The sequence below is a fragment of the Typopeltis vanoorti genome, chromosome 1 (assembly GCF_054136105.1).
Source record: "Typopeltis vanoorti isolate ZY-2024b chromosome 1, IOZ_Tvanoo_1.0, whole genome shotgun sequence".
Classification (NCBI taxonomy): domain Eukaryota; kingdom Metazoa; phylum Arthropoda; class Arachnida; order Uropygi; family Thelyphonidae; genus Typopeltis; species Typopeltis vanoorti.
The window spans coordinates 128152229-128166248 of record NC_143549.1 but is presented as its reverse complement, the minus strand read 5'-3'; the positions used below and the strand labels follow the sequence as shown (position 1 = coordinate 128166248).

General features: G+C 35.8%; 1 protein-coding gene across 1 annotated transcript in view; it reads left to right on the top strand.

Moving 5' to 3' along the window:
- The first annotated feature begins 404 nt into the window (after window positions 1-404).
- Window positions 405-14020, top strand: part of LOC150110414 (uncharacterized) — a 163493-nt gene continuing 149877 nt past the window's right edge. The window contains exon 1 of the mRNA XM_090393596.1: window positions 405-622. Within this exon, the coding sequence (XP_090249722.1) occupies window positions 598-622 (25 nt within the window). The 5' untranslated portion in view covers window positions 405-597. The remainder of the gene's footprint in view (window positions 623-14020) is intronic.

The window sequence follows — 14020 nt, the reverse complement described above, 5'->3', positions numbered from 1 at the left end:
CAAGAATATTTCTTCCTTTCACTGCACATGATTGTGCCGGTGAGATAAGTTTATGGAGGTGCTTTTGTATTCTGTTTGTAAGTATTTTAGATATTATTTTGTAATCAGTATTCAGTAGGGTTATGCATCCACTGAGCTACACAGGCTTTCTGAGGTTATACATCATGCAAATATATAGCAAAGTTTATAAAATCAGTACAGTTATTTTCTAAAATTTTGTCAGGAAATATTGTTACTGCATTTGCAAATCCAAATATAATATTAGCAATAAATATAAATAATATTTTCCATTACCCACCCAAAGGTAGCTGTTTGGTTTGGCGACGTTTAAGCGAATTTCGAGAATTGATTTACTAATATTGCAGTTGGAAGCATGTAACACTCAGTTGTTTGAAGGTCACAAATTTGTTTGTTATGGTTACGGAGTACGTTCATGCGGTGAAATAATCTAACTTAAGGGCATCTATATCTGTGTGTGCAGTGTTGTTGGTTACAACATCTGCTTTTAATTAAAGAACATATGCACATTTAAGGGTCTTTAATTGCTATAAACTACACGAATATTAACAGATGATGCACAAGTATTGACAAACAAACATGAACCTACCGAAGTTCGGTGGTGGTAAGAGCTTGTTATGGAAGCTGTTTTATATGTGGAACAATCCAGTGACTTATATAAATAATAATGCAGTGAATTTCTTAACTAATTGATAACTGTTTGATTAACACGCCTTTGGTTTATTATTTTTTTATGCGTTTTGTTGTTTTTCCTCAAGGCTGCGAGAAATAGCTTATAATTACAAAATTTATTTCCTCAGGAAACAAGCTGTCACAATGATTACAGTAATTATTATAACCATTTTTCTAAGTTATGAATGCTTTGCGCTTTACATCGACTTGGAAGATGTGTTTTGAAAAATCTTGCATTATCTAGCTGCTTGTTATATACAGGGACGGTAGACTTTTCCTCCTGGGAAAAGTGTAAAGTCCAATTTGCTCTCATAATGCACTTTTCAGTGTCTGAAAAGCGCAAACTTGTCTGATCCACGTGGTAAATCAGATATAACAATAACAATAAAGCTGTATTATGAAAAGTTGGATCGCTAAGTAGGTTTGAATACCGTTTTTGAAATTCTTTTGATCATCAGTGAAGACACATTTCACTTGCTGTTTGGAAAGTGGTGGATTTCCTTTCTTCCTTATGTCTTCAGTGTTTTCTAAGGTTGATCTGCTAGTTACTGCCATAAGTATTTTATATTGTTTTTGGTGTCTGCTGCAGCATTGCAAGAACTAGCATTTTCTTGACTTTTGCTTTATTAGCATTTCTATAGTATGTATTTTTGCTGAGTTTATGTTCTGTGTCTAGGTCCAGATTTATTATAATCTTGATATTGACTTAGGCTTTTCATTCAAGATGTTACTTCTCACCCATATAGCTGCAGACACTGTTGGAACACTGTTCACATATTTAAATTCACATCATTATCACATTCTTTATTCCTGCCCTTAAAGGGTATAGAGGAAATTATGGTAGTACTGCCATACTATTTCATGATTAAGTGTTAAGTTTACATTATTATTAACTTCTTAACAGGATTACTTTAGGTCATAGATATCCTATCCTTCTCATCTGTCCCTTAAGATGGGTTAAGTTCCCCCCCCCCCCCCAATGAGGGGACTTGTGATGAATTAATGCAGCCAGCTTGTCACTCCTCTGCTGCATCCCTTAAGGGAAATATTCATGACTGTAATCTGTGCACGCGCGTGTGTGTTCACGGATCTGGTTTGCTTGTTCTGGGGAATGAAAAACTTGAGTTTCAAGGTGAACTCCCCCCCCCTCTTCCACCTCCATACGAATAAAACTGATTAACTTACCTTTCATTGAAAGAGACCAGATAAAGGTTCCTCAAGTCGCTGATGGGAATCGAACCTAGGTCTTTCTAATCAAAGGGCTTCGTCTATTTCAACTGACCAATGGAGGCTCATGTCAGGTTTCTATTAAACAAAATGATGGAGCAGCACAGAATGATTAAAGTGATAACAATTTATTATTATTTTTTTGTTATCACTTTAATTTTGAAATTATGATTAAAAATGAAGATATTAGAAAGGAACTTGATATTGTTGGCATTTAAAAAGGTGTTGGCAGAGCTAATTTAAGGTTGTATGGTGGTCACTTAAATTGAATGGGAAAGAAAGGCTTGTAAACAAGTTTTAATATCAGGATGACAGAAAGAAACAAAATTTAAAAAAAAATAAAATAAAAATGAAAAGCAGGAGAATGACAGAGGTCTAGGTAGATTGATGCAATTAAAAGTATTGTGTCTTAGAAGAACGATATATTAATTATGTCCATATTGGAGACCTGATAAATAAGAGATAAATTTGAAAGAAAACAATTCAAACTCAATTATTTCTTATTGTCATAATATCCTGTACCCCCCTTGAGGGTGTATATCAGGAATTTGATGGTGGTAATGATGATGATGACTAACCTCTTATCAACAGTTTTTCCTCCCATTTAATCTGTTATGTATTAGGACTCCAGTACTGTCAGATATTAATTATTTCCATATTGGAGACCTGATAAATAAGAGATAAATTTGAAAGAAAACAATTCATACTCAATTATTTCTTATTGTCATAATATCCTGTACCCCCCTTGAGGGTGTATATCAGGAATTTGATGGTGGTAATGATGATGATGATGACTAACTTGTTATCAACAGTTTTTCCTTCCATTTAGTCTGTTATGTATTAGGACTCCAGTACTGTCAGATGTTATATTTCAGACTTATGAGTTACATTTGACTGCATCACTCTATCTACATTTTGCTCTTCCTCTGTTTGCTATCTTTTTATTCTACCACTCTGTTTAAGTGACTGCATACTGCTTGAGATCAGATCTGCTTACACATTATTGAGTGCTAACAATGCCATCTAAAATCTTCAGTTTTAATATGATTCTGCGATTAATACCTTCTTTTACATCTTAACACTGTTGATTTTTCTTGAACTCTCATATCAGTGGTCTCTAGCTCTCAGTCAACTGTTTTACTTCAAACCCAACTCTGTGATCCATAAATTAAAATTTGTTTGAACAAATTTTTCTCTTATTCCATATAAATTTATTCATTTGTCCCCACCATACTAGCTTTACATATTATATGATCAATTTTGTATTTAATTTGCCTTGTCGCAGAATGTGAGCCTGAAAAACTGAAGTATTTTACTTGTTTATAGGTGAGCAGTTTATGTTATCTCTACTCCTGTCCTTTTTTATGATTTTCATGTTTTTATTGTTGCTTTTTTATACTAAACTTATTGCAGCACCTGAATTCTGGATTTATTATTACTATTACTATTATTACGGGCAACTCCAGGGAGTCATTAGACTCATCGAGGGAGGCCCCAAATCATATTCATCACAACTATTTGACATTCATACAGTATCTATCATACCTCGCCTTAAACTCATTCACTGTCACAGCATCCACCACAGACTCAGGGAGTGCATTCCACTCATTCACTACTCTAAAAGTAAAGAACCCAGCTCTAACACCTTTACTAACCACACTTTTGCCCAGTTTCCATGGATGTCCCCTAGTCTTCCCACAACCAGCCCTGTTCTCAAAAATATCTTCTGAATTAATTTTATAGAAACCCTTCAGTAATTTGAATGTCTCAATCATATTTCCCCTCCTCCGCCTATCAATCAATTTTTGCAACCCACAAATCCTCAACCTGTTCTCATACGGTTCATTCCACAGACCTGCTATCATCTTGGTCACTCGCCTCTGGATCCTCTCCACCTTATGTATTCCTTAATGTATAGCATCATCTGCATGAAGTGAAGAACCTTTTGATATTAAATTTAATGTAACTTCATAATCTGATTCACATATTTAGACAATGAATAAAAGTGGAGAGTGTATGCATCTTTTCTTATTCCCTGATTTTTCATCAAACTTTCTTCCTATATCTTCTACAGTATTAACTTCTGGCTTACAGTATACCTAATGAATATTTATTGTTCTGTATAATATCCTGTTTATTCCATATAATTGTAGCATTTTGAATTACTTGTTTCTTAGGTACCTTGTTGCATGCACTCTCCTGATCTACAAACCTTAAATACGATCCTCTTGTTATATTTTTATTCCAATTATTTCTGAACAATTTGTCTTAAAGTGAAAATCTAATCTGACAATCCCTGTTTTGAGCTGAGCCCAGCATATTTTTCCCCAAATTTCCTCATTATCATAATCCTTGATAAGTTTTTATTTATTTATTATTTTTTTTTGTGACTTCCACTCAGAAGGTTGTAGACCTATCTTCTTCTTCTTCTTCTCTCTTCCATCATCTATTTGGATGATGATGAGGCCGAATGAATTCTTTCCACTTCTGTCTGTCTTGGGAGAGTCCGAACAATTCTGTCCAGTTTGGTGTCCCGTGTTGTGATTTGGTTTTCAGGTCCTCTTTTATTTTGTCTCTCCATCAAATTCTGAGCCGTCCTTTGGATCTTTTACCTTCCATTGTTGTATTCAGTGCTTTAGATGGTAGTCTTTCTCTTTCCATTCTGGTCACATGACCAAACCATCACAGTCTTCTTTCCTGGATTTTGTCTATTATAGTTATTTCTTGTTTTAGTCGTTTCCTTATGTCTTAGTTTCTTAGTCGATCTAGCAGAGATACTCCAAGCAATCTTCTTAGCCAACCCATTTCAGTAATTAATAATTTTTTCTCTTCAGCCTTTTTGAGATTCCAGCATTGACTTCCATAGAGGAGTATTGGGAGGACCATTGTTTCATAGATTCTTACTTTTGTTCCTTGTTTGATGTCTCTTGACTTCCATATTTTATTAAGTCGTCCAAAAGTTTGGGATGCTTGACTGATTCGTCTGCTTATATCTTTTATAATTTCATCATTGTACTCAATAACTCCTCCAAGGTAGGTGAAGTTTTCTACCTGCTCTAGATTCTTACTATCAATTTCAATTTTCAGATTAGATTGGTGCTTCTTTTTCCTATTTGCATAATTTTTGTTTTGTTTATATTTATGTTTAATCCAGATTTTATACACTCCTAATTTATTTTATCAAAATTCGCAGTAGATTTTCTTCTGTTCTTGCAAGTAATGCAATGTTGTCTGCAAATTTTAAATTTGTCACATTTTTCCCATATATTTTGATTTCGGAGTCTTCATTGTTTAGGGCCTTATTGATTGCTTCTTCCAGTGTAAGATTAAACAGGTCTGGTGACAGATTGCATCCCTGTCTTACTCTGCTCTCTGTGTGGAACCAGTTGGTTAAGGTATCCTCCATTCATATTGCACTTTCAGATTGTTGTCTGCAAATTTTAAATTTGTCACATTTTTCAGATATATATTTTGATTTCGGAGTCTTCATTGTTTAAGGCCTTATTGATTGCTTCTTCCAGTGTAAGATTGAACAGGTCTGGTGACAGATTGCATCCCTGTCTTACTCCGCTCTCTGTGTGGAACCAGTTGGTTAAAGTATCCTCCATTCATATTGCTCTTTCAGATTTCTCATACAGATTCTTTATTATTCTTATAGTTTTGTTGGGGATTCCAAATTCTTCCATAGTTTTCCATAGTTCTCTTCTATGGATTGAATGAAATGCCTGACGAAAGTCTATGAAATTTATGTAGCAACCTTGGTTGTACTCTAGTGTCGTTTCTATTAGCTGTCTTAAGGTGAATAATTGATCAATTGTGCTTCGTCATGGTCTAAAACCAGCTTGTTCTTCTCCTAGTGCCAGTTCTATATGTGGCTTAATTTGTTTTTGGAGTACTTTCATAAAATCCTTACTTGGAATACTGAGGAGGCTAATGCCTCTGTAATTATTGCATTCTGTTTTATCTCCTTTTTTGTATATAGGAGTTATGACTGATTTGGTCCAATCAGTAGGCACTGCTTCTTTTTGTAGATCCTTACAAATAATGTTTTAATGGTTCCAAAAATTGTTCCTTTCTTGCTTTAAAGAATTCTGCATGTATTTGATCAATGCCAGGTGCTTTCCTAGTTTTGAGTTTTTTTTCTATGCTGTGTGCTATTATTTCTTTGGTAAAGATATTTGTTTCCTCTTCCATTTCAGTGGCTGGAATTGTAATATCTTGGGAGCTGTTTTTATTATATAAATCTTTGAGGTATTCTTCCCATGTGGCCATTCCTTTTGTTTTACTTTCAATTAGTTGTCCCTCTTTGTTTTTGATCATTATAACTTTTGTTGTCTGTGTGTTACTAATTTGGTTTATTTGTTTATATAATCCATGAAGGTTTTCTTTTGATAGCTTTTCTGCCATTTTGCATTTTTCTTCTAGCCAATTATTCTTGTCTCTTTTAACTAGTTTTCTAATTTCTCTGGTTAATCTATTATATTCATTTCTGTTATAGTTCTGTTTTAGTTTCATGCTTTTTCTTTGATCGCTTAATCTTTTTACTTCATTCGAGATCCAATTCTTTTTACTTTCTCGTTCTGTGTAACCTATTGTTTTTTTTGCTGCATTTAATATTATTTCATTTAATTTGCACCAATGTTCTTCAATGTTTATATTCTGTTTTGGTAGTTCCTTCGGGTTTTTATCTAGTTCTAGTTGAACTTCAGATTTTAACATTATTCTTAGGTTTGCTAATACTAGCATGGTCTGATCCACAATCTGCAGAGAAGGATCTGCAGTTTAGGATGCTTGATTTCCATCTTTGGTTTACAATAATATAGTCTGTATATTCTTGTCTTGGTTTGTCTGTCTGGTGATATCCATGTCCATTTTCTTTGGGGTTTTAGATGTTAAAAGAGAGTGTTGGTTATTGTTAGTCTATTATTTGAGCAGAAGTTTAGCGGTCTTTCGCCACGTTCATTGCTTTCTCCATACCTGAAGTTTCCTATTACTCTTTTTCAGGTATCCCAGTCTTTGCCTACTTCTGCGTTTAAGTCCCCCATTACAATTAGGAGATCTTGACTTGATGTCTGCTGTACTGCTTTTTGCAAATCTATATAGAACTCTTCAATGTCTTTTTCTGATGATGTCGAAAATAATAAGTTTAGTTTAATTCTTTATCCAAGTGTGAGTAAACAAAGTTTGCACCTGAAAGTATCTTCAGGACTTTGGTAAGGCAGTACAACATCAGGCAACTCGTTGCAAAGGTGGAGAAAGATCTCTTCACTCCTATCTCAGTATCTCCCATAATGCAAATCACATCTTGCGGATATATGTAATGCTATGCATTAAGGCAAGGGCCACTACTCATACCAGTTTCAACCTTTATTGAGGTCTCGTCAGTGGGAGTCAGGCCCAGTAGTGGAGACACCAAGGCAGAAGCAATGCGAGATCACCCCAACTTATAGGGGTTGCCAAAGGGTGTACAACCTTATTATTAAATTACTCTAGATTCAGAGAAAGATGTTGAAAGTTTATTTTTCACTTGATTAGACTATAATATGTTTAGTTTAATCCTTTATCCAAGTGTGAGCAAACAAAGTTTGTGCTTGAAATTAACTTTAGGACTGGAGTAAGGCAGTACAATACCAAGCAATTTTGAGGTCTCGTCAGTGGGAGCCAGGCCCAGTAGTGGCGACACCAAGGCCGAAGCAATGAGAGGTCACCCCAACCTATAGGAGTTGCCAAAGGGTGTACAAAGGTCGAAACTGGTATGGGTAGTGGCCCTTGCCTTAATGCACAGCATTACACGTATCCGCAAGGAGATGTGCTTTGAATTATGGGAGATACTGAGATAGGAGTGATGAGAACTTTCTCCACCTTTGCAACGAGCTGCCTGGTGTTGTACTGCCTTACCTCAGTCCTGAAGATACTTTCAGGTGCAAACTTTGTTTGCTCACACTTGGATAAAGGATTAAACTAAACTTATTATAGTCTAACCAAGTGAAAAATAAACTCTCAACAAAATGATGATGTCGAAGTTGGTGAGTATACTTGAATAATAGTTAGTGATCCGATTGATGTTTTAAATCTTGCTTTAGTTATCCTAGGTGAGATAGGATTGTAGGACAATAGAGAGTTTTGAGCTTTTGGTTTTAATATAAATGTTACTCCTTCTTGGTGTTTGTTGTCCTCCCTGCTTGAAGTTAAGATTTTGTGCTGTTCATTGTGGAATTCTCCTTTTCAGTCCATTTGGTTTCGCAGAGTCCAATCACTTCCCATCGGTAGTTGTCTAATTCATGCAGTAGTATTTCCAATGCTCCTTCTTGCGGAAGAGCTTACATTCCATGTTCCTATGCTGTTATGTTTTTCCTGTCTATTAGGTGATGTTTTGTTGCGATAGCATATTTTTCGCCTTCGCTATCTTGGTTCCCTAATAGTGGATGCAACCCTTGTTTGACCGGGCTTCGGACAAGCCGGCATGTATCTTTAGGTTGGTTAGAGTTCATTCGGTTTCAATGGTTAAGTTTTTGTCAAGTGTCAACCACTACTCCTTGACCTGAATTCAGCCACTTTTTTTAGTAGATAGTGGAAACTACAGTTTGAGAGGAAAGAATCACCCCTCGCTCTCGAGTTGCTCTAATAGCACTAACGGGGGGGGGGGGGGAGGAGTAAGAAGTATGAGAGAGTAGAGAGAAAGGAGAGTAGAAGACCAGTCTCCAGATATGATATACCAAGTGTATATTGTATGAAGTGAGATCAGATGTAGCTTGGGTATCTCGGGTTTGCCATGCCCATACTCACCAATGTGAGCCCATGAGAAGGGGCTCACATTGTAGACCTATAGTGCATTAGTATCATTGATTTGATAAGGATTTTTTTCTAATTTTTTTATTTTTATTAATTTATATTTTTTTGTATTTTTATTTATTTCTTTATCTGGAAACTCTGCGCTAGAGACTAAACATGGAACTTTTTCAAGCCATTTCAGATCTTGAATACATTAGAGCGGCGTTCTCACACTGTTGATTAATTTCATCTCATACCTAAAGATAATCGCAAACATCCATGTCTGATTTTGAATTTGAACTGTCAGCATGTTTGTTGGAGAATAGATATGCCAATCGTTCGGCCAGCCATGCCTGCAGATGTTCTCTGTTGTCAGATGTTATATTTGGTCTTCTAGCACACATAAAATTGTATATGTGCTAGGTTCGATTCTCGTCATGATGGGAGGAATCTTTATATGGACTTTTTCAATTGAAGGTGAGTTAGCCGATCTCATATGGATGGGAGCAAGATTTTTCCCTCCCGGATACTCAGGTTTTTCATCTTGCACACAGACAAATCGGCTCTTCAGAACACACACGCAATTTACAGACAAAAAATACTAGCTGTGGTGGTGGGCAGTAGATGGCGCTGATGTTGTTGATTAGTGGTAGAGTTCGGTGTAGTAGTTGAGACGGAGAGTTGTACAATAGGTGTCCTCATGCAATGAGTCTCCGGACCCCTTGGAGGTGTCATGGATAATAATAATAATGTTTCCCCTCTTCAAGTCTGTTTAAGTGTTGTTCACACATCTTGAATACTAATAATGTCTAGTTCCTTCATAATATCTTCATTTTTAATATGGTATACTGCCAGTAATGGTATCTATTCATTCCTCTAGATTTTCTATAAATTCTTATATTTGCAGTCCCTAGTATTTGATCAACTACTGTATTTCTAACAACTTTCAGATGTTGAACTAAATTTATTATTATCATCTTTCAGATGATCCATTTAAAACTCTTTGAATGCTCTCTTGTATACTGCAACTGTAGTGTTTTCACTAATTTCTCTCTTATTCCATATAGATTCTACTAGTTCCACATACCAGCTTTGTTTATTTCTGTTGTTTGTTGGTGTTTATAATATTCTTCTTATTATTATTACACTCTTCATGGGGCAAGCTCAATGTGAGAAGTTCATTCAACTGACAACATATTTATTATACTGAATCTTAAAATCCTCAACACTCCCTACATTAACAACACATTCTGGTAATGCATTCTATTCACTGACAATTCTCCATGTAAAAAATCTACTCTTTACACCCTTCTGCACGACTCTCTCATAACTTCCAGGGATGGCCTCTGGTTCTTCTCCTCTCACCTTCTACTCTTTTTATAACATCCCTCTGGATTAATCTGATAAAATCTGCCTGCTAACTTGAATGTCTCTATCTTATCACTTCTTTTTTTCCTGTTCAGCAAACTCTGCAATCCACATTCCTTCAACCTCTCTCTCCATAGCCAACATTCATAGAATAGTCCAGATGTATTCTGACCTGTGCTTTGTACAGTGGTACAACCACTTTCTTATTCCTACATGTTATTTTATACTTCTTATCAGAGTGACACTACGATGTGCAGTCTTTACAACACTTGCAATATACGGAATAGCTAAGAGCTTAAATATTTTCAGTTAGCTAAATATTTCAACTATTTAGTCTAGATGAAATATTGTATAAGGTTGACCATAAGTCAATTGGCCCATAAGTCATGGAACATGCTGTAGAATTGGCCCATCTTTGTAAAGCAACAGCATAAGTTTTTTAACATCACAGCTTTTTTTTTTTTATTGCTTATGAAAAACTACATCATAGCTGTTCTCTGGATTTTCCATTCTGGATGCAGCTGATGTTTTCATGTTCCTACATATTTTCATGGTTTTGGCTTTTTATTACTAATTTTCCTACCACATCTGTTACAATAGTTGTTCAGTGTAGTCAAAGAATACTGAAGATTTCTACTAGATTTATTTAGGAGTATAACATCTCCTTCATAAAGTACAGAATTAAGTCAAATATTTTCAATTTTGATCTCAAATTTCATGCCACAATATTTCATAATGTGATTCATATAGATGACAAATAAGAGTGGTGATAGAGCTGATAAGAATTGCTGTAAAATTCTTATACCTCCATCTTTGAGCTGATTTGATCAAAATCATTTACTTCAGCTACTTTTTTACATTTCAGGCATCCAGTGGCATCTATCAGTATTCAATAATATATACTCCTGATTGCATTCCTTCTTGAATATTTTCTATCACTTTTCTGTCACTACCAGTATCATTTAACAGTGTTTCAAAATAATTACTCCAGATATCCAGAATGATTAATGATGAAGAGTTTCTTGATATGTATCCTCAAGAGGTATATAAGATATTATTGCAATGCTACATGATTAAGTTTACATTATTACTAATACACTGTCAACAGTTTTCTTTCAAATTTGCCTATCACTAGCCAGCAACCTTCTGCATCAGTTTTTATTTTCAGTATAGTATTCATTTTTATTCTGCTTCAAAATAAGTAATAATTACTTCCAATTTTAAAATCCTTGATATACTTGTGTATTCTGAATCAATGTGAAGATATCACTATCAGCGATAGTGATATCTTCAGCAATAATATAGTCAATACGACTTTCCTTCTTTGTTGTGTTTTTTCTTCATATGAATTTTTGCACATCTTTATTATTATTATTATTATTATTATTTATTATTATTATTATTATTCAGGCCTCCATGGAGTCAAAAGACTCATCGTGGGAGGCCCCTCCTAAGAAACACAAAGTCTATCAAGACTCATCGAGGGGAGGCCCCTTCCCCTAAGAAACACAAAGTCTATCATACCACTCCTTAAACTTATTGACCGTTCTCGCTCTCACCACTCCATCAGGCAATGGATTCCATGGTTCAACCACCCTCCATGCAAAGAAACCACTCCTCACCCTCTTGTTCACAGATTCCTTTCATAACTTCCAGGGATGGCCTCTTGTCATCACTCCTTCCCGCTGTTCAACCAAGCGAAAGAACTCCCCAGTGTCAACCCTGTAACCACCTCTCAACAGTTTAAAAGTCTCAATCATATCACCTCTCCTTCTTCTATTCACCAAACTCTGCAGTCCATATTCCCTCAGCCGATCCTCATAACTATCATTGTACAGTCCTGAAACCATCTTTGTTATCCCCCTTTGTACCCTTTCCGCAGTTAATTTATCCCCTTCAAATCCTGGGGACCAAATCTGAGAACAATAGTCTATGTGTGGTCTGATCAGGGTCTTATACAATGGAATGATAACTGTTTTGTCTCTGCAGGTCAGCGTCCTCATTATTGCAGCAATCCTCTGTGTTACCTTCACCACCTTTGCAATATGTCCCCTAAATTTCAGGTTTCTATCAATCATCATCGATGTTTACCAAGCCTCAAGACCTTACAGTTTGCTGCATTAAACCGATATCCCCATTCATTTACCCATCTATCTAGCTTATTCAAATTCTCTTGCAGGGCTGCCGCTTCTGTACTATTACTAATAATCCTTCCCAGCTTCGCATCATCCGCAAACAACTGAATATCCCCTTGCAATCCACTGACAATGTCATTGATATAAAGGTTAAACAGTATAGGTCCCAGTACTGAGCCCTGTGGGACCCCACTTGTAACCCTCTGCTTCCTTGAAACTGCCCCACCATACACAACTCTCTGATGCCTATCAGACAGCCAATCCTGAATCCAGTTGACCAATCTGACATCCAGACCCATGTGCTGCAATTTAAATATCAGCTTATCATGTGGCATCCTGTCAAATGGCAGTATATACAATCTGTGGAATCATGGTGTTTGGCATGATTAATCTGTGTTGTGAACAGAAATTTAGCAGGCTAATAAAACATTATCATGATCTGTGCCCTTTTTCTTCAAATTTTCCTAAAACATTTTTGCATGCCTTTGATTATTATTATTATTTTTGTTGTTTAGACCTCCAACAAGGATCAGCTTTTCTGTTTTCTTTGTGTTAGCTGCTTTTTTAATGACTGAACATTTTTTGCATTTCTTTCTTAGGAGAATCTTTTGTTTGACACAGGTACAAATAAATTTTATTATCCGATTCTCCATTTTGAAATTTACCCATGTCTCTACTTATATTTTTTCTTCCCAATAAGAAGTTTATCTTCGAGTTTGACGTTGAATGCTATTGCCACTCCTTTCTTTCTCTGATCAATATTGCGTGAATATAACATCCTGTATTTATTATTTAGCATGATCCCATGTGTCTGATGCTCTTCTCTTCAGTAGCATCAGTTACAGTATGTTTTAATACCATTTAGACAATAATTGGTGTTGCTGAGGGTTGAAAAAAAAAGTTGGCAAGTTGGAACAGGTGTGATGTTATGTGCCAGAAAAGGCTTGAGTTAAGGGTTAGTCCAAAAAATCAGATCTGGTCTTGGTTGTTGAGCTGAGTGTTATCAGAAATAAAAGGAATCGAATTAAGGCCCTTTTAGTAGAACAAAGACAAAACATATTGGAAGTACTGAAGATGAATTGGGTTGTATACCCCCCCCCCCTTTAGGATGTTATAGAGAGTATTTGTTTAGGACACTAGTTGTTAGAGGATTCTTGATGGGCAGATATTTTCTTAACTAGTTCTCCTTCTGGATATGCTGTTGAGGTCTCTTCTTTCTGTAACTTGGGCTATAAGTTTCATCTCCAGTGGTATCATTTTCAGTTTTGTGTCCTTTAGCATTACAGCAGTGTCAAGTGACAAGATGTTTGGGAATTTATGGAGTGCTGTAATCAGCATTACTATTGATAGGGTTTGAAGTCATCGAGAGAGAAAGAGAAGGGGGGGTCATTTATCTGTATGTGGAATGGGATGAATAATATAACGGAACCTCAAGGAACACCTACATTACTACAGAGATCTGAAGAGAGAAAGAGAAAGAAAACACTATTCACCATTACACATACTAAATAAATAAGAGAAACTGGTGATCCACTTGCAAAGATTGGGTGGTAGATCATGAGATGCTAATTTGCGGAGAAGTCCTCCTGGGGCAGATCCTGTTAGATGCCTTGGAAATGTGGATGGCCACAGCCCAAGTTCCTAGATGTCCAGAGGTTTGTGATGTGAGGAGAAAATGTAATTCTTGAGTAGTGGAATCTACACTAGTAGTTACTGAATAGTTGACATTTCTTCATGAAGAAGATCACTGTTGATGACATTTCCATTATTTTAGAGAGCACTGAGGTGAGAGCAGTAGGTTGATATTTTGATTTTTTGGAATGTCTAAA